At 40.1% G+C, this 12,518-nt stretch overlaps 1 protein-coding gene across 3 annotated transcripts; it reads left to right on the top strand.

Moving 5' to 3' along the window:
- The first annotated feature begins 438 nt into the window (after positions 1-438).
- On the top strand, positions 439-12,210 carry TDG (thymine DNA glycosylase). Of its 3 annotated transcripts, none has more exons than XM_060279900.1 (10): positions 439-524; positions 3,661-3,803; positions 5,246-5,454; positions 6,461-6,530; positions 6,933-7,068; positions 7,154-7,236; positions 7,325-7,419; positions 7,679-7,850; positions 9,209-9,337; positions 10,813-12,210. In XM_060279900.1, the coding sequence occupies exons 2-10, from the start codon at positions 3,710-3,712 to the stop codon at positions 10,947-10,949; spliced, it is 1,125 nt and encodes a 374-aa protein (XP_060135883.1). In that variant the 5' UTR covers positions 439-524; positions 3,661-3,709; the 3' UTR covers positions 10,950-12,210. The 3 variants fall into 3 exon arrangements, with proteins under 3 accessions (XP_060135883.1, XP_034982822.1, XP_034982823.1); XM_035126931.2 differs by lacking the exon at positions 439-524 and adding an exon at positions 637-800; XM_035126932.2 differs by lacking the exon at positions 439-524 and adding an exon at positions 845-3,016.
- Positions 12,211-12,518: the final 308 nt, after the last annotated feature.

Here is a 12,518-nt window from a genome sequence, read left to right as displayed (position 1 = left end):
GAAAGCACCCTAGATATAGAAATGTGGAATAGCGTGTAGCCTTTTCATTCAAGGAAAGATTTGAAAGACGCCCATGGCTGTAGTTGTCGCCCTAGGTGCTCCACGCCTGCTCTAAAGTGTAACGTATATATTGGGGGGAAGCCCTAAATATTCCGCATCGGGAGATAAACGAGGAGAGCCGTTCACTTTTAGACCGGAAGTGCTGTAATAAGGCTAATGAACAAAGTTACTCATTTTTAGCAAAAAATAAAAATAAAAAATGAAGTAATAAAATAAAATATTGCCGTAGCTGAGTGCCTCAGCTCCGCCTGCATAAGGTCCCACGTTTGGCCCCACATCCCTCCGGCGCACCCAGGTAGGGCTGCGAGAGAGAACCCAGCCTGACACCCACGGTCCCGGATCGCTGCTACCGGTACCCTTCAGACCAGGCAACGCCGAGCCACGTCGGCCAACGGTGCAAAGGCAAGCTTCCTATGTCGCTGAAATCGTAGTAGTCCCACGTTTCTCCATCCCGGATTTCTACGGTAGGCCGCGCCGCGTGTCAGTCTATAATTTTCATGCCTCTATCGGCCGGATAGCCCACGCCGGCGTCGCGGAACCAGAGAGAGTCGACGGCAGAAGGTACCTCGCGCGAGCATGGGGAGGGGGAGGCGCGTTGACGGGGGTCGCGGGGTTTTGGAGGTTGGGCTTGGCTGGCGCTGACTAGGCCTCGAGTTCTCACCGGGCCTTCGCTAGCTGGGGAGGTGGGCGTCGGGGAGACGCCAGCGCTCGGAAATGGAAGCCGAGGAGCCCGGTCCCAGGTAGATGGGGCGGAAGGAGGCCGAGGCCGAGCTAGCGGGTGGGCAGGGGGGCTTCCAAGTCCCTCTGGGGCGGAGGGGGCCATGGTCGCCTCCCCTCCTGCCGTGGAGGAGGCTGCGCCGAGTACAAAAGGCTTCCAAGCCAGGGTCTCTTGCCACAGGCAGGACAAGGCCTGAGCCCGTAATGGGAAGGTGGAGAGGGGAGTGAGCGAGGCTCTGGGGCGCCTCTGTTATGTTATTTATAATGCGTGTTTATATTATTGATACATAGGCAGATGCACAAAGGATGGAGGGCTGCATCTCTCTCTCTCTCTCTCACACACACACACACACACACACTACCGTATATACTTAATAGCACATGTGTAATATTGGAGCAAGATCTGTTAGGTCCGCTCACTGCACACATTTTACTGTCATGACTCCCCTGTGTGTGTGTGGTTGTTTTTTTATTGTTGTTGTTTTTACCTGCTGTTGATAGCAATTTTCAAAAATGGTTCTTGTGCACCATGTCCTGAGATCATTATAGGGTGGGTTATAAATATTTACAAACACACATAAATACGTATTGATTGGTGGCCATCTGTCTCTGGAGACAATGGAGGAGTGAAGGCGAATTGTTGGAAGGCATAAACTGATATGGGAGAGGCATATACATACATACAAAGCTGCTACCAGACTGGGTGGGTGGTTGGGTGGGCTTGGAATGATTCAGATTATCAAAAAGTGCCCATACATAGAAAACTGGCATGTCAGAAAGAGGCTTGAAGCCTCTGGTGTCTAAAGTTCCTACAAGTAAGGGGATGGGACTGTGTAATTGAAGAGTGTGTAGTAAAGTGAGCTTCCACCTGCAGTGTCAAATGGTACAATCCAGAAACAGGTTTACCAATTTGCAGCAGTTCATATGGAACTAGGCCTCCATGAAATGTGTATTCAAGAAAAAGAAATGTGTATTCAAAACTGTTCCTGTTACCTTGGAAAGCAATTATCCTTTCTATGGGTGTGTATTCAGGATCAAATAATGTGGATGAGTATCTTTGTTGTTGTTGTTGTTGTTGTTTAGTCGTTTAGTCATGTCCGACTCTTCATGACCCCATGGACCATAGCACGCCAGGCACTCCTGTCTTCCACTGCCTCCTGCAGTTTGCTCAGACTCATGTTGGTAGCTTCGAGAACACTCTCCAACCATCTCGTCCCCTTCTTGTGCCCTCCATCTTTCCCAACATCAGGGTCTTTTCCAGGGAGTCTTCTCTTCTCATGAGGTGGCCAAAGTATTGGAGCCTCAACTTCAGGATCTGTCCTTCCAGTGAACACTCAGGGCTGATTTCCTTCAGAATGGATAGGTTTGGTCTTCTTGCAGTCCATGGGACTCTCGAGAGTCTCTTCCAGCACCATAATTCAAAAGCATCAATCCTTCGGTGATCAGCCTTCTTTATGGTCCAGCTCTCACTTCCATGCATTACTACTGGGAAAACCATAGCTTTAACTATACGGACCTTTGTCGGCAAGGTGATGTCTCTGCTTTTTAAGGTGCTGTCTAGGTTTTTCATTGCTTTTCTCCCAAGAAGCAGGCGTCTTTTAATTTCGTGACTGCTGTCACCATCTGCAGTGATCATGGAACCCAAGAAAGTAAAATGCTTCTTTACGAACTTGTAAAGAGTGGCGAAATGATGGTTTTTCCCTGCCCTCTTTCAGTTACACTTAAGGTGGAAACTAACTTGCCTTAATGAGGGTAGAGCTGAGGATGCTAGTTGTTCCTCCTTTTTTATAGTACAACAGCAATGGTCCAATTCAGATTCTCTTAAAATAAACGGCATATGGGGCATGTCTATGAACTCAACTGCGGATAGGAACTAGTACAGTATCTGACCCATGACAGCAAGTTTTCCCAGCAGCAGTTTGCATGAGCATATTGGTACCTTTTTTATTATTATTCGCAGAATAGGAAGTCTCATGGGAAGCTGTGTTATTCTGAGTCAGACCACTGATCCATCTGATGGTCTGTTTTGGCCTGCAGCAGCTCTCTTTGCTTGGGACTTCCCCAACCAAATCTGGAGGTGCTGGGGACTGAGCCCTGTGGCTTTCAGCATGCAAGGCAAATGCAGTACCTCTGCTCTACAGTCTTTTCTTCATTGAATTGTTGTCAAGAAGTGGTGCCTTTCAGTGTGTGTTGTAACTTCTTTTACTCTGCTTGTAGGGTTTTCCAGTGCTTGAACCAGGTTAGTGTGACCAATCTATGTTGTGTTGGGACTCACTGACCTGATTAGCAATTGACAGTATTTTGTGCTTTCCCAAATCATGCAAACAGGAAACGGAACTCTCCAAATCATTTGTTTGTGTTTAGATGTTGAGAATCAACCCTATTACCACTCTGATCATATATTTAACAAACAAAAAGCAAGCACAACTATTCATGGGTACCTTGGGGTGCTTCCAGAACGGAGGTTAATCTCACAAATTGGCTGTTGGCAACATTTTTTTAATTAATTGGATTTTTTATTGGAAAGGGTAAGTCTGAATTAAATGGGGAAGTATAGAATGGTATTTTTAAACAAACAATGTCCTGTGAAGTGTGAATGCTGCAAAAGATGTGCATGCCTAAGGAGCACCCATTCCACACCAAGCACCTGTCTGGAAGTACCCTTATTGCTGACCTTGGCTGTGATCCTGTGGGAGCAGAAGTATATAATAGATAAGATGAGAATTGTGTGCTCGTGTTGCCAAATATGAAAGAAATCCACCAGACTAGACATGAAATTGCATGTCAAGTACTACTTGAAATTTTGTTCCAGATTTATAATTTGTTCCAGATTTATAATTTGAAACGGTAGTAATTTTAACCTTTTTAATTGTTTTTTTTAAGACATTATACTGCCCTTCAACCAGCATTTTATCCTTTTCCATTCCATCAAATGATGACTGGAGTTCCAAACATGGAGATGATGAATGAAGAGGAAGCTCTTCAGGGGCCTTTGGAATCAGACTTTGTTCCAGAACCTGTTCAAGGTGTCTCAGAGTTTTCCTTGAAATGTTTAAGCAAATATGCAGGAACATATTTCTTTTAGAATATCTGAAAACAGTTGGATACCTTCATTCTTCAGAGTGGTGGTATTGCTGACTGAACCAATGCTTGTTGTGAAAATGTGCCTTTTTCTTTACAGCTTGAGCTTGCACATTTTTTTCTAATAACTGATGAAGCAGCAGTTTACATTAAGATACTTGCATTTCTGTTGTATACAGTAAATGGTAAATGTGGAAGTTATGGGAATAAGTTGCATAACCTGTCCATATCATGGTATTCATACATGCACTACATCAGGGGTCACAAACGTTTTCAGCAGGGGGCCGGTGCATTGTCCCTCAGACCTTGTGAAGGGCCGGACTACATTTTTTGGGGGGAAATGAATGAATTCCTATGCCCCCAAAATAACCCAGAGATGCATTTTAAATAAAAGCACACATTCTACTCATGTAAAAACACCAGGCAGGCCCCACAAATAATCCAAAGATGCATTTTAAATAAAACCACACATTCTACTAATGTAAAAACATGCTGATTCCTGGGACTGTCAGTGGGCCAGATTTAGAAGGTGATTGGGCCGGATCCGGCCCCCTGGCCTTAGTTTGCCTACCCATGCATTACATTGATCTCAAATTGGCAATGTAACCCTTTTTATTCAGTTTTGTTGTTCAGAAAATGATCCCATTTTTTTCTGGTTGGCCAGCATATTGTATTAATGATTACAAATTTAGTCTTACTTGTTTATTCTACATCAATATTTAAAATAGTAGATTACCAGTCCCCTTACAATTCTTGGATATTGTTACATATTTCCAGATAACATTTAATAATGCAACTTCTTAGTTTGCAACATAACTACAGTATATGATTGTTTGCCATGTAGTAAGGCATTTCATAGGCTAATGCACAAAAAGTTTTGATGCAATCAAACTTTCCTTGCAGCCTTGTGATTTATATAGCAAATTTAATTTATTTGTAAAAGCAACCTCTAGAACTAAACTTGGATAACGTTAAGATTCCTCAAGTAATTTTTTATTGTGTACTTTCTCCAGAAATGGGTACTGGGGGTCAGTTTTGATGCTCAGAGCTCATTTGCAAGGCATTTTTTAAAAAATTCTTTCATGTACCAGCAGGTATCTAGTAATATTTATCTATCCAAAGATAAATATTATCAGCAAGCGCAATCTCATGCTCTTTTCATGGCAGTAACAGGATGGATAAGTTAGAAAAATTTGGAGTTCTTCCAACTTTCGCTGAGATTATTTGGTAGATGGCATGTTTAGCTGATAGATATTTTATAAGTTAGAAATAGATTTTTTAATGTAACAGTTCACATAATCTCTGATTATAATATAAATAGATATAAATAGTAGAATTTTGCCATATCCAAAGACATAATAAAAAGTCATTTCCTTTTGTTTTTCAGCAACTGTTAAAGGAAGAAAGAGAAAAAACAAAACTTCTGAACCCAAGAAACCTGCTGCTAAAGTTGCCAAATCAAAAGGCAAACAAGAAAAAATCACAGATACTTTTAAAGTCAAAAGGAAAGTAGATCGTTTTAATGGCGTATCTGAAGCTGAATTGTTAACCAAAACTCTTCCTGATATACTGACCTTCAATTTGGATATTGTAATTGTAAGTCAAATGTAAGAAAGTTATATCTGTGTAGATAACTGTTTTGCAGCCGTTTCAGTTAGCAACTTTGTAGTAAACCCCAAAGGGATTTCTGTGTTAGTCTGTTGCAACAATAGCATTCTGTTCTTCCTTTGTATAGATTTGGGCTCTGTATAGAAATGTTACACACCTCCTCCTCTTCTATGACCTTTTGGCTCTACAGTTTAATGTTTTTTTCCCTGGGAGTTTCTCTATGAGGATAATTTATCACCCCCCTTCCTTTTTAAATGATAAGAAAAGGATCATTTGTTGTTTCAAGTGATCATTTTACTAGATTGGCTGGGAACAAAAAGTGATCACTTTCTGATATTTCCTCATTCCCAATAAATAATTGAGGTCTATTTCCACTTTTGCTTTTTCCTTAGCTGTTTTCAAGTATTTTCCTCTGTTTTAGCACAGTGGTTTCCCATTGTCATAAACATTTCAAGTATATACAACAGATCTGTAAGAGCTGATGAGATAAGTCATTAACTTTATATTTTCTGGAAAGTGAAAGTCGTCTCTGAGATATTTCACATTTTAGTTAAAAATACCCTGCTTTGCTCCAGCAATTTATAGTGATAAACAGGTCTTTATTTATTTAAATCATTTGTATCTTGTCATTCCTCAAAAAAAAGCTCACGGTAGCTAACAGAACAAAATCACAACTTAACCATTTTTAAGTGTCAGTTGCCAAAAATATGAAAACAGCCAAAACAGAAATGGAAAACAGCAACAATCCTCTCTTACTAATAGCATTAAAATATATTCAAAGAAAATAGAGACAGTTAAAACCAATGCATTAAAACCACGTTATAAAACCAAACACATAGGAGCATAATGTTAATAGGCGGGCAGGCTCATACAGCAAAAGGCAGCCTTGTAGACGACCGAGTCCTAAACCATTCAGGGCATATAAAGTATCCAAAGCACTTTGATTTATTCCAAGGAACAGATTAGAATATTTAATTGTTCCTTTGTTTTCTAGATTGGTATAAATCCAGGTTTAATGGCAGCCTACAAAGGCCATCATTACCCGGGACCTGGAAATCACTTCTGTAAGTTCATCCTCCTATGATCTCTTGAAACTTTTGAGAATGCAGTTTTAATTCTGCATTTTCTGATTGTAGAAGGGCTAAAGAAATGAGCTCATGGGCAAGATTTGGCTTTTGCTAGAAGACGTGTAGTGAATGGCTGCATGGGGGAAACGGTGAGCATGTAAAATAGTGGATATGCAGCATTAATGCTAAAAGGGAAATGCCAAGCGGTGACATACTACAGGAGAAGATCTCAGTTATCTCACTTCCTTCCAAGAACATCAGAGGCAAATTGTGTGGGAAGCATACAATACGAGAGCCAAAAACGACATGATGTTCAAGTACTGGTTGTCTGAGCAGTGATAAGAAGTTGACTGCATTGTAACACAAACTATAAGAATCATGTGTTTTCCGCCTCCACAGGGAAGTGTCTCTTTTTGTCTGGGTTAAGTGAAGAACAGTTGAATCATATGGATGACCACACTTTGCCACATAAATATGGTATTGGGTTTACAAACATGGTGGAAAGGACAACACCAGGGAGCAAGGACCTTTCCAGGTAGGGTCAAGTTAGAATTCCATAAATAGATCATTTTTATTTCCAGACCTCTTATATAACTTAATATTTTCCTCCCACTTTTTAGCAAAGAGTTTCGGGAAGGAGGACGGATTCTGGTGCAAAAATTGCAGAAGTATCAACCTAAAATAGCAGTTTTTAATGGAAAATGTGAGCCTTTTATATACAAGATTTCTGCATATTGATTTCACTGGTATTGTATTGTGACTAACAGTCAATTTATATTTAATTTGACTAGGCATTTATGACATTTTCAGCAAAGAGGTTTTTGGAGTAAAGGTTAAAAAGTTGGAATTTGGACTCCAGCCACATAAGGTTCCAGACACAGAAACAGTAAGTTCCTGTCATGGTTATGAAATAAAAACACTGAATCTTACAATTTGTGGAAGAATGAATTGATATAAACTTGCACCGATGGAGAAGAAAAACACTCCTATTCAAAACTATTTTCTTAGAATTTAAGATTTCATTACCTGTGAGTGAGATTATGGAAGTTTTTGAAACAAAGTTGGTGTTTTTAAAAATGCTCTATCAGTTTGGAGGCTTCTGATTTAACATTGCCTTCTGTTTTGATATTGTTTCCTTTTTACAGCTTTGCTATGTTATGCCCTCATCCAGTGCAAGATGTGCTCAGTTTCCTCGTGCACAAGATAAAGTTCATTATTACATCAAGCTGAAAGACCTAAGGGATCAGCTGAAGGGTGTCGCGTCAAATACAGAGGTCCAGGAAGTGCAATACACATTTGACTTGCAGCTAGCACAAGGTATAGCTTACAAAGCCAGAATAACCAGGATTTGCTCAAAAGACCTAATCCACATAAGAAAAATAAAGTGGGCCTGGGCAGCTGCTCAGTGCTGTAACCGGAAAGACTGCAGTTCTGACGTAATTTAAACAAAAGTCATAAACTTATGCATGATTTCTTCTGTGAAACTATTCCTTAAACAGTTTAACGAGAGAGCAAATACAAAGATTTTAATACATTTTGGAAGTCTTGTAACTTGTAATTCCTTAAAATTCTACTTTATACTGGATATTACAGTATATAATATACCAGGCATCCCCAAACTTCGGCCCTCCAGATGTTTTGGACTACAATTCCCATCTTCCCTGACCACTGGTCCTGTTAGCTAGGGATCATGGGAGTTGTAGGCCAAAACATCTGGAGGGCCGCAGTTTGGGGATGCCTGTAATATACAATAAGGGTATAATTAGAATATGCCTTCTGAATAGGATAACAGTGTTATCCTGTTGAAAGACTCCTCATATGCTTAAGTCGAGAGTTTAAATCTGATTTATTTTTCTCAGTAAGGTTTTTATTGAGATTTCCCCATAATACCGTACAATAAGGTTACAGTTACCTAAGATACAAAACAAGAAAAAGAAGAAAAAGAGAAAGAGGCAAGAGAGATAAAGAGAGAGGAGAGAGAGAGAAAACAAAGAAAGCAGAAACAGAGAAACATTAGCAAAAATGACAAAAGAGGGACTTCCGATTTTCCATCTACAGTGCGACCTTGGTTCTCGAACTTAATTTGTTCCGGAAGGCCATTCGACTCCCAAAATGTTTGAAAACCAAGGCACGGCTTCCTATTGGTGCAGGCGCCAGAGAAACAATAACCGACAGCCGCATCGGACGTTCAGCTTCCAAAAAACGTTTGAAAACCGGAATACACACTTCTGGGTTTTCAGCACTTGGGAGCCGATTTGTTCATCGACTAAGCCATTCGAGAACCAAGGTTCCACTGTACTGGTCATGTACAGAAAGAATATAAAATTGTTTAAAACCATCAGTCAATATGAACTATCTACTTCACTGTTAAACAATATTTCCTCCAAGTTACAGTGTCTCATAGTCATCATTTGGTTTATTTCATGGAAAGCCCAAGATAGGTCCTCTAAATACTGTAATTATTTATACGTGTTAGCCATATTTCTTCTTTTTATTGATTCTCACCAACATTACTCCATATTGTATCATACTGTTTCCCATCCATGTCCATATTAAGGTCTCTCCACTATGATCATGTATTATATTCCATTTTTGTTTCTCATATATCCACTTGTTCATGTCTGGTTAGAGATTTGATTTAAGCTTTCAATGTGTGTGTGTGTGTATTTCTTCAGAGGATGCTAAGAAAATGGCTGTCAAAGAAGAAAAATATGATCCGGGTTATGAAGCAGCTTACGGGGGTGCTTGTGGTGAGAAAACAGCCAAGGATGGTGAACCATGTACCTTCCCTTCAAATGGAACAGGTAGAGTATAGGGAATATTTTGTTTTCTCTTCATTTTAATCCATGTTGCAGAAGATAATTAGGATTGGTTCTATTAATTTCTTTTGTTAGACAAGTACAACACTGCATTTGGAACTGAATGCAAAAGTATAAACTATTTAGGTGTTATAAAGTAGAAGTCACATTCTGCATTCACATGTAACTCTTTATATCTACTTGTAAAATCCAGTGTTTAGAAGCATGTATAAATCTGTGTAAGTAAAATTCAGTCTTTTCAGTTGCCATATATTTTATTTGTCTTTCACTCTCTCAATTTATCACTTGTAAGATAATGATAATAATGATAAGCAACAGCAGCCACAGCAGCAGCAGTGCTAATGCCAGAGGGTCTAGGGGTACCGTTGGGGGAAATGGTAAATTAGTGAGAAATAGCAAATCCAAAAAGTTTCTCATGGTTATTTGACTTATTTATCACCTTCAGTGAAATAAAATAACAAAATACAAATTTTAAGTGCCAGTTGTGCTTTTTAATTCCATTTATTTTCTGTCTTGCTCTTCAGCCCCAAGTGATTCTCATAATGGCTCACAAATAAAAATGAAACTACAAATACAATAAACAATCATTTATGAAGCAGCAGAGCACTAAACCAGATAGTAGAACCAGAGCTGCATAAGATCAAAACTCTTTGTTAAAATACCATCTAAAAAACAAATAAAAAGTAATGGCACTAACCCAATAATTAATGTCAGCACAAAGTGAGACTCCTTCCAAAGATGGGACATTTGATAGGGAAGTATTTCTCTTCCAGTGGAAAACAGACCAACAGGAATGCCTTGGAGGAAGGCATAGAATTCTTGAAGCACACTTACTTTCTTATAGGAGAATTGGCTAAAATATGGCCATCTTTAGTTTTTTTTTAATTGTTTTCTTAATGAAATGGATTGAGTAAGTCAGTTGCTTTAAGTTGTGTACATGTTTAACTTCTTTTTAAATGGATAGCAGCTGGCTGGCTTTTGTAGCTGAAAATTTCATGGTGGGGAAATGGGTTGGACTCACAGGGGTGCCCAAACTTTTTTCAAAGAGGGTCAGATGTGATGAAGTGAACAACCAAAATTGTTGAGCTTTTTTTAGGATTTAAGTTTCCCCCAAAGTTGTTGAGCTTTTTTTAGGATTTAAGTTTCCCCCAAAGTTGTTGAGCTTTTCTTAGGATTTAACCCCAAAGTTGTTAAGCTTTTTAAAGGATTTTACCCCAGGACATATATTGCCACGTGGGCTGGATTAAATCAACCGGCCCCCAAAACGGACTTTGGACATGCCTGGGTAGAGTTTCCCTGAGGTGGCTACCCTCAGCCACCCCCCAGCTACAGTCAAACAGACGAATAGATGCCCCCTGGTGGGCAAAATCTGTAAGCAGCACATTTGGGAAAATGCCTTTTATTCCTTCAGCCAGAGCACCAACTAAACGATTAAGTCATTTTGGTTTGTTTTCCTGCAGCAACCAGTGCAGAGTACAGCAGTGGATCTTCCTTTGGAGATGTCCCCAATGGACAGTGGATGACACAATCGTTCACAGATCAGATTCCAGATTTCAGGAATTCTAGACCACAAGAGGAAGAAGGAAGCAATGCTTAAAGGCTGCCTTTTAAGCCAAGCGTAACTTCTGCTGGAGTTTTTTAAAATGCACATGTCAAGAATGGTACCTCAGTTCTCCAACTGAAGCATTTTTAAATAGCATTTTACCTCTTAGTTCTCTCTTATGATAACCATTTGTGTTTGTAGATTTAGAACTATGAATCAGGTCACTTAAAAGAAAATGTTTTTTAAGAGATGAGGCTTCCCTGTTTCTCTCTCTCTTTCTTATTTTGTATGAGACTTTTGTATTTAAATTGTTCCATAGTTGCAGTTTTAGAAAACTGACTTCTCATTGGTGAAAACCTTTTTTCTTTTTTCTATTTTGGTTTTGTTTTAAATCTGTATTTTGTAATGTAGTTTGTGAACGTACATTTTTAACTTTTCCTTTCATGTGTTGGGATATTTCATATGTGTGTTAGTCCATCTAAGGAGACTGCTTGCTGATGTCACTAAGAGCAAGTGGATTCCCCTTAGTGTAAGGGCACTGCTTCAGATTCAGATTTTGAGGGTAATCTTGGCCCATAAGGGATTCTAAAATCCAACATTTTAACAGCCTTTCACAGTGATCTCTGAAAAGCAACTGAAAGTTGTGGCACTTCTTTCAGTTGGGGATTTAGAGCTGGGGAACCAGTGGTCATCCAGATGTTTTTGGAATCCAAATCCCATCAGCCCCAGATTGCATGGCCAATAGCCCAGGATGACTGGAGTTGTAGCCCAACAATATATTGAACGGCACATGATCCCCAACCCTGATTTAGTGTTTCAAGATAACTTTTGGCCAGAATAGAGAACCACCTTAAGAAGGATATATGTATGCTCTGTACAGTGGTACCTTGGTTCTCGGACTTAATCCGTTCCGGGAGTGAGTTCGACTCCCGAAACTATTCAAAAACCAAGGTGCGGCTTCTGATTGGCTGCAGGAGCTTCCTGCACTCAAGCGGAAGCCACGTCAGACATTTGGCTTCCGAAAAATGTTTGCAAACCGGAACACTAACCTCCGGGTTTGCGGCATTCGAGAGCCGATTTGTTCGACAACTAAGCCGTTCGAGAACCAAGGTACCACTATATAGGCTTTTAAAATTCATACATGCCACAGGAGGAGGAAAACATTGGAAAGGAACTGGGGGCAAGAGAGGGTTGATCTGAAGAAGCTTCATCAGAATTCAGCATTTTTTATTTTTAGGATACATCACATTCCACATCTTGCTGGCCAAAACGATGGTGGTAGTGTGACATTCAGGCAGCTACAAGCCTACCCTAGGAAATGGACAATTGCCCACCTACAAAACATTTCCTAATGGTTTGGGGCACAATGACATTGCATTGCAGGCACAGCACCTGCATGTGGAAGATTTCAGTAAGCTTGCCCTGTCCTCCCCTCCTACTCATGGGCACTCATACAGGCAGTGCTATGGCATGTTGGGAGAAATGGAAAGTCTCTGTGCATTTCCACAGACCTATTGAGTCCCTTCTCTCCATGCCTTGCAAAAGTTCGGGAAAAAGTGAAGGAGATGTGCTCCTTTCCCCTCTTAACATTCCTTTGCACTGCCTTGTATGCACAGGTGGAGG

This window comes from Zootoca vivipara, chromosome 10, assembly GCF_963506605.1.
Source record: "Zootoca vivipara chromosome 10, rZooViv1.1, whole genome shotgun sequence".
NCBI classification, from domain to species: Eukaryota; Metazoa; Chordata; class Lepidosauria; order Squamata; family Lacertidae; genus Zootoca; species Zootoca vivipara.
The sequence above is the reverse complement of the archived record's forward strand: the minus strand, read 5'-3'. Positions and strand labels throughout refer to the sequence as shown.

Excerpts from the sequence above, each read along its gene's own strand:
- TDG (XM_035126931.2), top strand. The coding sequence starts at position 775 with ATGGAAGCCGAGGAGCCCGGTCCCAG. Across the intron at positions 3,804-5,245 it reads TGTTCCAGAACCTGTTCAAG|CAACTGTTAAAGGAAGAAAG; the intron begins GTGTCTCAGAGT and ends TTTGTTTTTCAG. Across the intron at positions 6,531-6,932 it reads GGGACCTGGAAATCACTTCT|GGAAGTGTCTCTTTTTGTCT; the intron begins GTAAGTTCATCC and ends CCGCCTCCACAG.